At 35.7% G+C, this 15,806-nt stretch overlaps 1 protein-coding gene across 2 annotated transcripts in view; it reads right to left on the bottom strand.

Moving 5' to 3' along the window:
- SNX2 (sorting nexin 2) overlaps positions 1-15,806 on the bottom strand; it is a 46,538-nt gene that overhangs the window by 19,045 nt on the left and 11,687 nt on the right. For both annotated transcript variants that reach the window (XM_004686660.2, XM_012728002.1), the window contains exons 2-6: positions 8,860-8,977; positions 4,631-4,794; positions 3,365-3,431; positions 3,017-3,060; positions 1,589-1,730 (exon numbers count right to left, since the gene is read on the bottom strand). In XM_004686660.2, coding sequence (XP_004686717.1) covers positions 1,589-1,730; positions 3,017-3,060; positions 3,365-3,431; positions 4,631-4,794; positions 8,860-8,977 — 535 coding nt within the window. The remainder of the gene's footprint in view (positions 1-1,588; positions 1,731-3,016; positions 3,061-3,364; positions 3,432-4,630; positions 4,795-8,859; positions 8,978-15,806) is intronic.

Below are 15,806 nucleotides of genomic sequence, written 5' to 3'. Positions count from 1 at the left end.
TTTCCCTGAAAAAGTTGTAACTCAAGGAGCTTCTGTTCATGTTACTATTCCACTGATCTATGTATCAATTTTTGAACCAATACCCTTTTTTAGAAATGACACTTTCAGTAAAATATGAAGTCACACAAAGTGCTAGCTCCCTTAATTTTTCTCAATTGCTTTGCAATTTGGGGACTTTTGTGGTTCCATTTTAGTATTTTGTGTTAAATTTCTTTAAGAAATAGCACTGACATTTTGATGGGTGCAGTATTAAAATTATAATACCATTTTAGGCAAGACTTACCGTGATTTGACTGAGCTGAGCGTGGGATGTCCTTTATCTCTGTATATTGCTACTTAAGTCAATTAAACAGCATCTTGGGCTTCACATTGCTTAAGTCCTTCACCCCATTCAAAGGTTTATTCCAAGGTATTTAATTTTCTTCAAAGCACTAATAAATGGAGTTCTTTTCTTGATTTCTCTTGTGTATTGTTCATTATTTGTATATTAGCATTAAAAAGATTTTTGTATGTTGATCCTGTAGCCTGTTACTATGTTTTGAGTAACCCTTTGGTGGATGCTTTAGGATTTTCTATATATAAAATCATCTGCAAATACTGACAGTTTCATTTCCTTTCCAACTTGGATTTCCCTTATATTCAGTTTCTGTCTGATAGCTTTGGCCAAAACCTCTAAGTTAAGCAGAAGTGATGGCAATGGGAACCTTTGCCTTATCATTCAGGGGAAAGCTTTCATATGTCAATATTAAGTACTGTTTTGACTATTGGTCTGGGATAACTGGCTTTTACTGTATTGAGGCAGAGTCCTACTATTCCCATTTTAGGGTATTTATCATAAATGATGCTGAATCCCATCAAATACTTTCTCTGCATCTACTGATACTGCAGGAGATAGGCCTTTACTGATGTTGGTGCTGACTGTATGGTCGCCCATTCTTACATCCTGAGAATAAACCTCATTTGATCATGCTGTATAATCCTTGTGTCACACTGTTGAATTCTATTAGCTCATACTTTGTAGATCCTTTTTGTACTGATGTTCACCAGAGATAGCATGCTGTAATTTTCCTTGTGTTTTATTTGCATTTGGCATTAAGGTAATATTGGCAAAATAAAATAAATTAAGGAGCATCCTACATTCTCTTATTTTTAAAAACACTTTGACCAAAGATGGGCTTAGTTATTCTTTAAAGATCTGTTAAAGTTCATGTGTAAAAAAGCTTTTTGGTCCTGAGCCTTTTGTTTTTGGGAAACTGCTTTTCATAACAAATATTTAAAAAGTAAAAATAATGATGATGAGTATCAGCTATGAATCAGTAATATGGTGCAATAATGACTTCAAAGCTTAGGATTTGCCATTGCTTTCATCTTGTCAATTTCTGAACCAATACTTAACATCACTGTACTTTAGAAGTCAAAATCATTAGCTATACATTTTCCAGTTGGTGAGTGACTGTCATAAATCCAATTTTAAATTTAGTACCTCTAGACATTGAGGCTAGTGCATAACTGTGGAACCCACCAACCTATAGTTAAAAATGAACTAGTAACAAGCACAAAAATTAATTACTTTTTCATTCATACTTACCTACTATACTCTTTTCCGGAGCTGGTGGTACAATATAACCAACATGCAAATATTTGCTTGCTAACTTGCTATGCAAACCGAGAAAGTCACTGAATCTTCTTTTTACTGAAAATTCACTCTTACTGAACATTGAAAGAGATGTCTAGAAGGGAAGAATTATTTCAAAGTTTGAATACTAGATAATAATGATGTTATATATAACTGTGATCACACACACAATTCTACAGAAGAATGCAGAGTAGCTGACTAATGAGATGCATAATTTTTAGAACTAAAAGAACCCCTTAATCACTGATTTTTATTTTACAGACACTTCTATCCTTTACTCATTTTACAGACCACTTACATTTATACCAATAACTCTCAAATCTTTACCCTTGGCCCAGATTTCCCCTAAGTTTTAGCCAAATATATTGAAATATCCTAAGATACTTCCACTTTCATCTTATTACAACCTGAAATTCCCCATGTTTTCCCAACTGAACATTACTTTCATGAGAGATGAATACTTGTCTTACCGTTTCCTACTATCCCCATCACCTGAAGAGCCTGTTCAATAAACACCTGTTCAGTGAGTTAACAAGCCTCATTCCATCCACACTGTGACTCACTCCCCTTGTGTTGTCTTTTCTCTGGGGTTACTCTGACAACCACAGCTTTAGCATCCTTCCCTCTTCACTCCTTCACATAGCCTTACTGACTGTATCTCTTATACAACTCAAGAAACCATTTCTTTTGTTCAGCTGTAGTACTATTCCTTAATATAAAGTATCACTTCTCACTGCTGCAGATGCTCTGTCTGTCTTCCAAGACTTGAAGGCCTACAATCCTTTAAGAACTGCATTATCGTCTTAAGTGCAAATCTTCCCTCTACTTTTACTCTCCCAATTCATCCTAAGCACAGAGAGATCTTTTGAAAATAAAAATCTAATTAAGAAAACACTCATGTCTGAACATCATCAATGACTTTGTCTTATATGTAGGATAAAACCTAAATTTCTTAATGCGGTGGCTGGTCATAATACACAGAAGTTTATTGCCAAACATTTCGATGAGGCACCACTTCTTGTAGATCCTAGAAAGCATAATGCATGATTGATTCTAGCTTTATACAAGTAGATACATTTGTCTGCAACAAACACTCTTCATATTCTTTCAGTTTTCCTCTCTCCCACCAATCACTCCTACCTCTAGGTCTCTGCTCATATATCACTTCCCCATGAGAGGCTTTTCTGACCTCTGGGGTCTAATTTAGCTCCCTTCTTCCATACTCTCATTGAATACCTACCAAAAACCACACACAACTCATTGTAACTACTTAGTTGCAATCCTCATTTGAAATCCTTTGAAATGCAGGGATAACTTACAACTTACTCATCACTGTAGCTTCACACCACACATACATTTATAAAGGAACAAAGCACGTACCTTTGTTGTTACTCTGTATGCCATATAAGCATTCATGCCATCACCTATAAGAAATGAAAAATAATACTATTAAAAGCCATACAACTTCACACACACACACACACACACACACACACACACACACACGGGAGGATAACTGTGAGATGATATGCTGATAAACTTGATTGTTTTAATCATTTCCTTGAGAAATCAATAAAGGTGGGGGTTGCACAAAATAAGAAACGATCTCTCCCTCAGAAATTTGAAAATAAAGGTATCATCCCAATAATGTAATAATACACTTAGTAAAGAAAAACAGCACACCAACAATCAAAAATCAAGTACAAAACAAAATAAATACTGACTCACCAACTTTCTCTGGATCTGATACACCAATTTCTATATCAAACATGTCTCCATTTGCTTCTTCTTCAATCTAGAAAGGAAATTTTTTTTTTTTTGGTGTTAAAAGACTTCAATTTATACTACTGATAATAATAACTATTAACTTTTTAAAAAACAATGAGTTTATAACTTAAATTTTCCACCTTATTTTTTAGAGTCACTGTCAATTTTACAAACCATTCAGTACTCCATTTCTTACAAAGTTTCCACATTTCCTAAGTATGTAAATGTGCAATCATTTACACAGAAAGAACAGAAAATCTGGTGTTCTTACAACTCTTCAAACCCAGAAAACATTGTCTAAATCTTTAGTCTTCTGTATAAATGTAAAATTTTTTTATTCTACTAATTCCTTAATTATTTTTACTATCAGCATTTTTCAAAGTTGTGTCTCTGTTCTTTACTAATCTTACATGAGCAGAATCCAACATACCTACAGAAATTATTATACGAGGAAATTTATTATGACTTCTCTGTATCTTAAAGTCAATGAAAGGACTATAAAGCATACTGGGAAAAAAAGGCAATAAGGAGAACAGAGATGTGTTTTTTAATCCCATTATAAACAAACATTCAAAATAACAGCTTTACAGGAAAGTTCATTGTTCTCAAGAAGAAAATACTGTTAAATCTAGCACATTTTCAACAGTATTAATAATCTAAGATGAACAAAAAAGTGGTTTTTTTCCCTAGCGATTACCTTCTTATGGTGCATGTTTTGTTAAAGTAAACTTTATCTGAGCTGTAACAAACATAAACATGTAAATCCTGAATACACATCTCCATAAATTTAACAAAGTAAGGACATTTTTGCATCTAAATTTTGATTAAGAAACAACATCCTCACATACTCCAAAGCCCCCCTCTTTCTCTAGCCACAACCCCTCTGTTACTTTGCCAACAAAATCTCTAATGTTACTGCACACTTCCATCAAATGCATTACTCAAAATATCACTTTCATGCATTCTTACTTGACCACATGGAACTCTGAAGGTACATAACATCATCAGAAGATCACAAATGACAATTGACTTAAGAAGGTAACGATGTGCTCAAACTACTAAGACCTGAACGCAAAGCTGTAAGTCAGATCACCGACTTCTTTTAAGACAATGTTGCTTTTCCAAAATGTCTAAAAGACTTACTGAAATGACGAAAAGGAGACTGATGTCACTCAAGAAAACCTTACAACCTACATATCAGAGTATAACATAGACATTTTCCCATACCTCCTCTCTGGATCTATCAAAGATGACAGGAGCAGACATGCTTTTTGATTCAATTCTGGGAGCAATGAGTGTAGTGGGGGTCACAGGCGTGACTGCAGGAGAAGGATCTGAGGAAAGGACTGGTTCCCTTTCTGGACTGTCCAAAGAAACTTCTTCTGTGGCTTCTAGACACAAATAAGGTAAATTAGTTATAGAACTTTATCAGCAAGCCTCCATACTCTATACAGCAGCTAATATACTATGAAAAATGTTTCATACTATCCATAAATATTAAAATGTTATTTAAAAAGTTGTTACAATTTTATGAATCCTTCCTTATTTGCTTATCAAAACTTTAAAATTAACAATAAGTTTGTTGACTTAAGGAAGAATTCTAGTCAATATGCTTAATGATATATACTACTGATAGGGATAAAGCTAGTGAAGCAATGATGTAGACAAATTCCACAGTAATTTGTATTTGGACTTGGATTACTTGTGGCAAATCTCTTCTTTAACCTAACATTAATTATACATACAAATACAAATTTTATGACAGAAGATTGCCATAACTATCTCAGCTGGGATTAAAAATTTGTTATGGAAAATCCAGTTAGTGATCTAAAGTAATTAAGTGCCAAAGATCACTGGATATTAGTTGAATACACAAATACGACACAAAAGTAAATAGGTCTTTGGGTTTCAATTTAAAATGGTCAATCATTTAAAAGATCTAAAATTAAATATATTTAAAACCAAATTAAATCAATAATCTGTCTGCAAGCTATGGAACATTGTGCTAAATGCAATGGAAAAACACAAAGAAATGTAAAATATCATACCTACCCTCAGGGAGTTTAAAATCTAGTTGGGAAAACAAGACATAAGCTTGTGGAATGAAGAGACAAATAAAGCCAAAAGAACAATAAGACAAAGATAATAAGACATTTAATTGTTGTCTGAACTATATAACACAAGCACTAATTTGCACTTAGGCTGGGGAAAATCATGAGCAGTTTGTGAAATCAATTTGAGAAGATTTGAATGAGTCAAGAACATGGAGGGAGAACGCTACGAAATGGAATAATAATGTAACCAAAAAGATAACCTAGGAGTGGAATTATGGCCACAATCGTAACAGTTCTGCTGGTTTATAAAACTGATAGCAAGATAAGGCACAAAAGATTATAGGGGAATCAGACCAGTGGTTTCTAACCTGATAGTCTTAAATTCCTAGAAGACTAGGAAGACTTGGGAAGGTAGTAATGAGAATCAGTGAGCCATTTTAAATTTAATGCCTGAAAAAAATACAGACATCTACACCTTTATTTGAAATAAGGATTTATCAAGCTACTCTTTCTGGTTATCTCCTATTGATAAGAATCTTATTTGTTGATAAGAATCTTATTATGAGCCAAAATCTTTCCAACTATGGTAAAAGGAAAATAAACTACAGATGTTAAATGTATAACCCTACTAAATTAGAAGGTGGCATGCAACTTTTGACTATTAAGGTTGGTAATACTTATTCTACTTACAAAAAAATGAAACCAAAGAACAATGTAAGAAAGAAAGCAGTGTATCAAATCAGGAGGCATGAGATCTGTAGATTACAAACAAGAAGCAAACAAAACAAAAAGAAACCTCAAGTTTCTGGAGAGAGCTGTTGTTTCTTTTGGCAACTGACCAAAAGACAAAATGAAATATTTAGTGACTTACTGTCAGCATAGATGGAGAACATTTTAACTTTTCAATTATATTTTATCTCACTAATACTAGTTTTGTGTTCTCTGCATGGACTATGACAAGCTGTTTCATAAATAAAACACATCAAAATAAGAAAAGCTAAATCTGATCTAACTAGCTCATACAGAGGAGGGAAATGAAATGATAAATTTAGACTCTTCTCGTGACATCTTTCACTGAAAGTAACCTCACATCCTATAAATTCAGAAAGTGAATTTAAACCACACCTAATGGCTTGAGAAAATGCAACATAGGTACTAAGTATAAAGATTAACTTTTACTTGGAAATGATTCTCTAAGGACAAGTATAATGTAGATGTTGGCCAAATAAAATATTACTCACACGAAAGACACCACAGAATATGTTAACCAAAGGAATATACATTAAAGTTAAAATTGGTACCATTTTCGGCCCTCCCTGGTGGCGCAGCGGCTTAAAGCACAGCACAGAGAATCTAGAGCCGCTTCCTCATGAGTTTGATTCCTGCCTGCCCCGGAGGTGACCACATGCGTGGCAGACCTCTCCTGACCCGCCCACTGCTCCCCTCAGCAGTGTACTTTGTCAGTCTGCCTGTTCTGCTCCCCACTCTGTCTCTGGTGAAGCCTCTCACCGCCCCTGAGCCTCTGGCCTGCACCCCAGTTCCGTGTGCACAAATAAATAAATCTTAAAAAAAAAATTGGTACCATTTTCTGTAAAGCATAAATACAACAGAATTTCACAAAAATAAATTCTCAAAGTCTATGACAATTTCAGCGTTGGCAATTTACTTACACTCACTCCTCTAGGACAGTTTCCTAAAACTTATTCAGTGAAGGTTAAGGTCTAATATAACAAATGGCATTCTGTGGTCAATTGTATTTGATAATAGCTCTAAATCAGATAATGACAATAATATACATCACACTTAAAACTTTCTCTGGTACCACTTAAGCTATACTTTCCCTGATAATATCCTTGAACCATACATCCACAGAAAGAAGATATACCTTCTAAATAACTATTGTAAAGTGCAAGATAGTATTCATTCTTATAAAAATGATCAGATAGTGGGCAAAATCAATGCAGTGTCCTCACTTAGCTGACTGGCTAGCTGTGCAAAGTATGAAACACAATACAAAACAAAACAAGCCTCTTTTCTTAGATATACAAAGAAAATCGTTTTTAGAGTAAAATTTTACCATGTTCGTTTATAGAGAATTCTGATACTGTTACATGAAAGTTCTTATCAAAAAGTACAATCCAGCCCTCCCTGGTGGCACAAAAGGTTAAAACGCAGCACTGCAAGCTGGTTGCAGCCACTCCAGCGGAGTTTGGCAGGAGGTGAGCCCCATGGCGCGGCAGACCTCTCCTGACCTGCCCGCTGTTCCCCTCAGCAGTGTACCTTGTCGATCTGCCTGTCCTACTCCCCACTCTGTCGCTGGTAAATCCTTCCACCGCCCCTGCACCTCTGCCCTATACCCCAGTTGTGTGTGCATAAATAAATAAATCTTTTTAAAAAAAAAAGTACAATACAACTTTCTATGTATGGCCCTATACAATTAAAGCAATACACACAAACTTTTAGATTAGTCCTACTTAATAATTTTGTGAAGGACTAGTTGCCTCTGAGATTAAAACATAAATGCCATGAAAAAAACTTTTAAGAAAAGCCTAGAAAGGAAGTCCATGAAAGGAAAAAAAAAAGAAGTATAATGCTTTGGTTAACTATGACTTTGCTGTAAATTATAAGTAGAAACCAAAAGAAAATACCACTAGTATTTCATATCATATTTTTAATTTCTTTATATAACAGAATATAGAATACAATTAACTTATCTTCAGTGAAAAGTTTTCATGGAACTAATCAAACAGGACACTATGTAGACCTGTGTGATGTGTCTACCTTCAAACATATTTCCACCAAAAAACACAGAATAGTTTGAATATTCAGCCTCTCTAAAAGCTGAGAACACACTAAATTTTACTCAGTGAAAGTCAGTTTAGTTTAGTTATTAAACACACAATGATTTTTCTTTAATTGTTGTGATATGAATTCTAACATTTTGTTTTTTAATACCCAAAAAGTAATGTATAGCTAAATTTTAAACTTAAAACAGAAAACTGTTTTGAAGAAAATCGAATTATCTTAAAGTTAGGACAGATTATATTTTGCTTTGTGACAACTTGTAAGTAATGAAAAATAAAGTCACTGCTATTTACAAAGTACTGAATGTCACAGCCATTATTTTTTTGGGTCTAAGTACTGACTGCAAAAAATTGTATAATTTATTTTCAAGTGATTTAAGCCTGAAAGGATCACACTTCTGCTTTCCTAAACATGTAATGAAACTTAACGTCATCCACTTGGAAACCTCATGTTTCAGTAAATTGTTAACAAGACTAGCCAGCTGCCACTGACAGTATATATACAATGTCTCAGTTGTGCTTTAGAGATATCTTCTATATAACAGTATATATATGCTACAAGTGGCCACTATCTGAAATAAAAAATATTTGTAATTACCTGCAAAAAGATCTTCTCTGTCATCATCTAGTACAACTTCTGCAGGTTTTGGGCCATTGGAGTTTGTACTAATATCTTCTGCAGGAAGACTAGCTGGTTCTGGAGAGGATGGACTTGACTGTTAAAAAACAATATAAATAACGGATTGGCATATTTATATCATAATTAGGTCTCTTATGCTACAGAAATAAAACATTCTCTTGATAAGAAGGGAGGAAAGAACAATGGCAGCTATTTATAGTCTCTCCTCTGAGAGCAAGAATGAACCAAAAACATACTTTTTACTCATCTTCTCCCTTACAAAATTACACAGTAAAAATATTTTTTAGTCCTTTTTAGAGTTTCAAACCTGTCACACTGTGTTAGAGTTAACAACAATAAAAGATATTTAATGTGTTTTACAGCCACAATATAATGATACTGATTGCTCTGTAAGCCAAAAACACATTGAAAACGCATTTGTAACAAGTTCAAAGCACTGTTTACTATGAGAGGAAAGTTTAATACTAGTTGAACTAAGAATGGTCGGGTTAAAACACAACAATGTGGAGCTATCAGCAGCCAATGAAGCATGAGTTTGATCCCCAGCCAGGGAGGGGACCCATGGCAGCAGGCCTCTCCTGACGGACCGTGGCTCCCCTCAGCAGTGTATTTCAGTCAATCTGCCTGTTCTGCTCTCTGCTCTGTCTCTGGTGAATTCTCTCACCCCCGTACCTCTGGCCTGTACTCCAGTTCTTGTATGCATAAATAAATAAATCTTAAAATAATTTTTTTTTACTTTCAAAATGAAAAACATTCAAAATAAAAACCTTATATTTCAGCTAAGCAACAGGATGTTTTTCCTACTTCTAAACATGTCATAACTAACCTAATAAAATGTACATTGTCTTTAAAAAAAAATGTACATTGTAGTTTTTAACCTTTGCACTTTCTTAGACTAGTTGAAACTAATGATATTACTTAAAAAAAAACTTTACTGAAGTGTAACATAAAAGGAAAATTATTTATACCAAAAATACCTTTATTATTTTCACAAACCCAATATATTTTGTAATTAGCATCTACATCGAGAGAGAGAACATAATTATGAACCACAGAAACTACTTTTTAGCCTCTGTCCACCCTCATTTCTACCAGCTCAGATATTTGCTCTTCATAAAACTGTAACCATCCAGAATATATTCTTTTGTGCTTGGTTTTTGTTCTGATGTTATATACATGAGATTTTTTCATATTGCTGTGTGTACTAATGGATAACACTTGCTGCAAAATATTCCACTGGGCATCTGGGTAGTTAGCCAGATTTTTACATAGTAGTTCACCCTCATCCACAATTTCAGTTACCAGTGGTCAAAGCAGTCCAAAAATAATAAATAATAAATAAATAAAGCAGTCCAAAAATAATAAATAATAAATAAATAAAGCAAGGTATTTTTTGAGAAAGTGACCATACGTTCACTAACTGGATATGGCTTTGATTATTTTCATCATTGTTAATCTCTTACTATATATACTTTATAATACTGAACTATTGTTAAGTCATGTATGCCATAGTAAAAACCAAGACTTTCCATGGTTTCTGGTATCCACTCGGGGTCTTAGAGTATATCTCTCAGGGGTTGGGGAGGACAGGGGAGATGCAACAGTACTATCAATCATGCTCGATGAAATTTCCAATATATATTAACCTTCAGAGACTATGTGAGCAAATTTCTGTTTAGCATTTACCTAGGAATGAAAAAGAAGGATCACACCTGTGCTTAGGTCACTGTCTTGTATAGTAATATTAACATTACATCATAATTCCTCCTACCAAACTGTATTTTAAGTACTATCCATTTACTGAAAAATTTGAAATAGCTTAAAGCATAGCTACATGAAAATGTACTAACAATGTAGCCAACACTCAGCTATGATAAAGTGCTCAGTACAGTATAGTTAGATGTTGAGTGCACAACTTGAGAAAGAGTATCTATCCAAAACTTCAGCATACTTAATGGTGAGAAACTTGAATCTTTCCCACTAGAATCAGGAACAAGGCCAGGATGTTCCCTTTCACTACTGCCTACGAATCTCTAGTTAATGCAATCATATAAAAGGAAAAAAGGTACACAGATTGGGAAGGTTGAGAAAACAAAATGGTGTTTGTTCACAAATAAGGCAATCATCTATAAAAAAAATCCAGAAGCAACAATAAATCTCCAGCACCATATAAACAATTATATAAGAGCTGCAGGATACAAGGTTAACACAAAAAAATTAACCGCTTCCCTCTATGCCAGCAATTAATAAAATTTTAAATAAAATGAAAAATACAATTTGCCATAGCACCATACGCCCCAAATAAAGCACTTAGATATAAACCTAATAAAATAATGTAAGACCTGTGTGGGAAAAACTACAAAACTCTTTATGAGTAAAATCAAAGAACTAAATAAGTGGACATATAGTCCATGTTCATGTATAACAAGAATCAATATTGTCAACATGTCTATTCTTCCCAGAGTGAGCTACAGATTCAATGTAATGCCCAAGAAAAAATTTCAGCAAGTTCTATCAGGAAAATGATCAGAAAGTTTATTTACATGGAGAGTTATATGGCGAAGACCCAAAACAGTCAACATAATATTGAAAGAGAAGAACATAGTTCTGAATATCTAATTTCAAGACTTTCTACACAGCTATAGTAATCTAGGCAGTAAGACACAGGTGAAAGAATACAATCAATAGATTAATAGAACAGAGTGCCTAAAATAGACCCATATAAATAATGTCAACTGATCTCTGTTCAACACAGAAGCAACACAATGGAGCAAAGATAAAAGCTTTTCAATAAACAACCCTGGGACAAATGGCCACCCACATTCAAAATTTTAATGTAGATACATAAGTTGCACCCTTCAGAAAAATCAACTAAAATGTATCACAAACTTTTAAAAAACAAGATGGTTTTATAGAGAGATTCAAGTGACTAAGGGTTTGTCAGCATCACTGAGGCTAGAACTATAAAACAGTAGAACACTTTCAGAGGCGAAATATTGACCGAAAATTCTATAAACAGCAAAAATACCCTTCAGGAAGGAAGAAAACATCTGAAATAGTTTTCAGATGAAGTAGAAATAAGAGAATTCACCAACAAACTGGCTCTAAAAAATATGCTCTAAAGGAAATCTTTCTGGTGAAGATAAATCATACAAGGAAGACCAGATGAAGGAGAAGCAGCAGGTGAAAGAAAAACACCAAAAATGAATAACCAAAACAGACTAGTTTTGCCCTCTTAATTCTTCAAAACAGGTTAAGACTTTTCAAAATGAAAATTATAATATGAAATCTGTCACACATTAGAAAATTTACCACCTCATAACTGAATGTTCACAGTATATTAATGTCTTGGGCATTCAAAGTTCTAACACTATGATGCAACAAAAACTAGGAAGATGCTTATGTAGTAAAACCATTTGTCTCACAGTTCAGAGCTCAGGCAGAGTGGCTGGTGGGATGCAAATAGTGTCGACAGGCAACTCCAGTGGCAAGAGGGGCCATCAGCGGCCCCCCAATGACGCAGTGACTGCGGCAGGCCCCTGCCCGGGGGCCAGGCTATCAGCAGTTTCGGCGCCGCCCCTACTGCTCTTGGAGAGGCCACAGAGCAGGACTCCCCGAAGACGATCAATGCCTCTCCAGACCACTCCCAGCTTCCCAGTCAGTAGAAAATGAAGTGTGCTTGGGTAGTTTGGTGATGGGAAGCCCACAGGGATCACAACTGAGATGGAAAAAGGCACAGAATGATGTAAAAATAAACAATTATACTATTTAGGAAAAAATAGAGCTGTGCTCCATTGGATGAAAAGGAATACAGAACGAGAGGTAGCTAGAGGAGGAAGTCACAGTGGGAGGGAATGTTGATGGCGTCTCTGGCTGGAGTACAAGTTCACGGTGATTAGAACTATGGTTGTAGAAAATAATGCAGTTGAAGAGACACAAGTACTTTTAGTAAACTCAATAGTCTTTTCTTCCCTTGCATTGTTACCTACTAATGTGCTAGAAAAAAATTGTTATAAAAAGTTCCAAGGTTGCTGCTAATTTCTTATCAATTAAAAAAGTCAGCATTTTTGATTATAATCAAGATGAAGTCCATTAAGTCTATCTCCCACTAACACTAAACACTCAAAAAAGCAAGAAATAAATAATCTAGAAGTAACAGAAGGAGCTAAAATCTGAAAACAGCAAAAATACCCTTCTACAGAAACAGTAACTAACAATGGTTATGTTAGGTGAGACTTATAATTTTTTTCTTCTTTCCTCTTCCTGCTTTTGAGAATGGTATAAATTGCAGAGCTACATTAGAAGCATGTGCAGTAATGACTCAAAAACAAAACAAAATGCCAACTTTGTCTTTCTGGTTATAACTCTAGGGCTCTACAACCTAGAACGTGGAAAATTCTTTTGCTTCCTCCCTCATGTCCACTTTCTCTCCCGGTCCTGCCCTACGGCAAGAAATCTCCACTCAGCGACTTGACAGAAGCAGTGATGAAAGGGTTGGCATGTAAATCACCAAAGAAACTATTTCTACCCAGCTGAACCAGGAAGATGAGAAGCAATAATCTGAAGCGTAAGGGACAGAAATCCTCCATCACCATAGTACATTCTTTCTCTCCTCTTCACTGTCCTTTATACAAGGCAGACCCAAGCTCAGTAAAAATGTATGCCAGTGCAAATCACTAATCCTTGAGAGAAGCCTACAATCCTGGCCAGGAAGCTAGAGAAGAGGTCTCTAAGAAGCTAGCAGTTGTAGGATAGGAATCTCGGAGAGGCAAAATTGAAAAGTGGGGCTCTTAATTCTATCAGTGAAGCTATACAAACCGTGGTATCACCTCCAAACTATGTATTTGTAGAACAGATCAAACAGGATATTGAATTCTCTCATGTTTCTTGCAAGCAAAGCCCTGTTTTAGGCTATTTCTTCAAAACTGTTTATATGGTCAACAGATTTGTAAAACAGATAAAATGTTTCTTTCCCAAGCAAAAAACAGAATTGTCTCATGACCATTATAATGAGCACAAATACCTCCTCTCTGAGCAAATAGCAGATTTATCACCAACTGTAAATTCTTGGGGTTCCTCAGCTGTAACAGAAACCAAAGACAGGGGGAATATCAATCTGGGCCCCACCATCCTGGTACAAGAGGGGTCGGAGAAATTGTCACAAATATGGTATTCGTGATGCTTGCTATACTTTGAATAAATTCCCTTATCTCTTCCAGAAACAAAAGTTAATTTGTTAGTTTATAAGGATAATAAAATTTCTTATCCTTTAATATTGAGAGGAAGTCAGTGAACTTGAAAAAATGAATCATTAAAAAATATTCAATGTGGCCCTCCCTGGTGGCGCAGCGGGTTAAAGCACTGCATTGAGAAGCTAAAGCCACTTCTGCGTGAGTTCGATTCCCGCCTGCCCTGGAGGTGACCACATGGCGCGGCAGACCTCTCCTGGCCCGCCCGCTGCTCCCTTCAGCAGTGTACTTCCTCGATCTGCCTGTTCTGCTCCCCACTCTGTCTCTGGTGAAGTCTCTCGCCGCCCCTGAACCTCTGGCCTGTACCCCAGTTCTGTATGCACAAATAAATAAATCTTTAAAAAAAAAAATTCAATGTGGAAAACAGGGCAAAAATACTGGGGAGAAAAAAACCACTGAATGTTTTATGTGAAAAAAAAAAGGTAATATTTATGTTACTAAAATTTTAGAAAGAGAGCAATAAGGAAACACATCTCAAGAAATGACAGCTGCCAAGGCCCTCCCTGGTGGCCCAATGTGTTGGAAGTCACAGCCACTTCAGTGCAAGTTCTACCCCACCCCGCCCCAGAGGGGACCCACGTGGCGCAGCAGACCAATCCTGAGCTGGCCACTGCTCCCCTCAACAGGATATTTCAGTAGATCTGCCTGTTTTGCTCCCCACTGTGTCTGTGGTGAATCCTCTCATGGCCCCTGCACCTCTGACCTGCCCCCCAGATTTGTATGTATAAATAAATCATTAAAAGGAAAAAGAAATAGGATTTATTAAAAAAAAATGACAGCTAAAAATGCCACAAGTTTGGTGAAAGACAAATTACAGATTCAGGAACAAGTTCTAAAAAGGCAACTTTAGTTTGGAAAAAAAAAAAGACCCAGCCACAACATGAATACTGGCTGATCTCTTTTCTTTCCTTTTCTCAGTCATGAAGTTGCCTATGGCTGCCTCTGTTATTCACCACGTTTTCTAGAAGGACATTCAGAATCAGGTAATTCCAAGCTAAAAAACGAAAGCAGAGTTTTCCCCTTTGCCCATGGCTTCAAAGGAAAACTAGCAATAAAACCAGGGATGATTTTAAGAAAAGAGACTGAAGAAGAACCTCGCTGGGTCTCTAAGTGCAATCACACTCGCAGTGACACACTTGCTTCACATGAGGATCAGTCTCTTCCCAAATCATCCTGAAAACATCACCATTAAGACATGCGTAGAAAACCTTTTCCTTCTATGCTTCTGTAACTAGATTTGTTCAGTAACAAGCATGTGTGATACTGATTTGAAAAAAAAAAATGTCTGAAAACCAAAATTTAAAAATCTTGAAGCAGTTAAACAAAAATATTACATGCAAGGAAACACATGGATTAACAAGGAGAGGAGAGTGAGACCAAATCTCTGTCAGCCCAGAATTCTATAGCTGGCAAACATATTCTTCATGAATTAAATTAAAATGTTAATATTCTCAGATGAAATAAAACTAGAGGAATCTGCTGTCATTGGATCAGCTCTTTAAAAAAAAAAAAAGGTTAAAAATTTTCAGTCTGGGCCCTCCCTGGTGGCTCAGCGGGTTAAAGCGCAGCACTAAGAAACTAAAACCACTTCCGCATGAGTTCAATCCCCGCCTGCTCCAGAGGTGACCACATGGCGTGGCAGACCTCTCCTGACCC

Source organism: Condylura cristata, unplaced genomic scaffold (assembly GCF_000260355.1).
Source record: "Condylura cristata isolate star-nosed mole 26May11 unplaced genomic scaffold, ConCri1.0 scaffold00021, whole genome shotgun sequence".
NCBI classification, from domain to species: Eukaryota; Metazoa; Chordata; class Mammalia; order Eulipotyphla; family Talpidae; genus Condylura; species Condylura cristata.
This window is presented reverse-complemented; position numbering and strand designations above follow the sequence as displayed.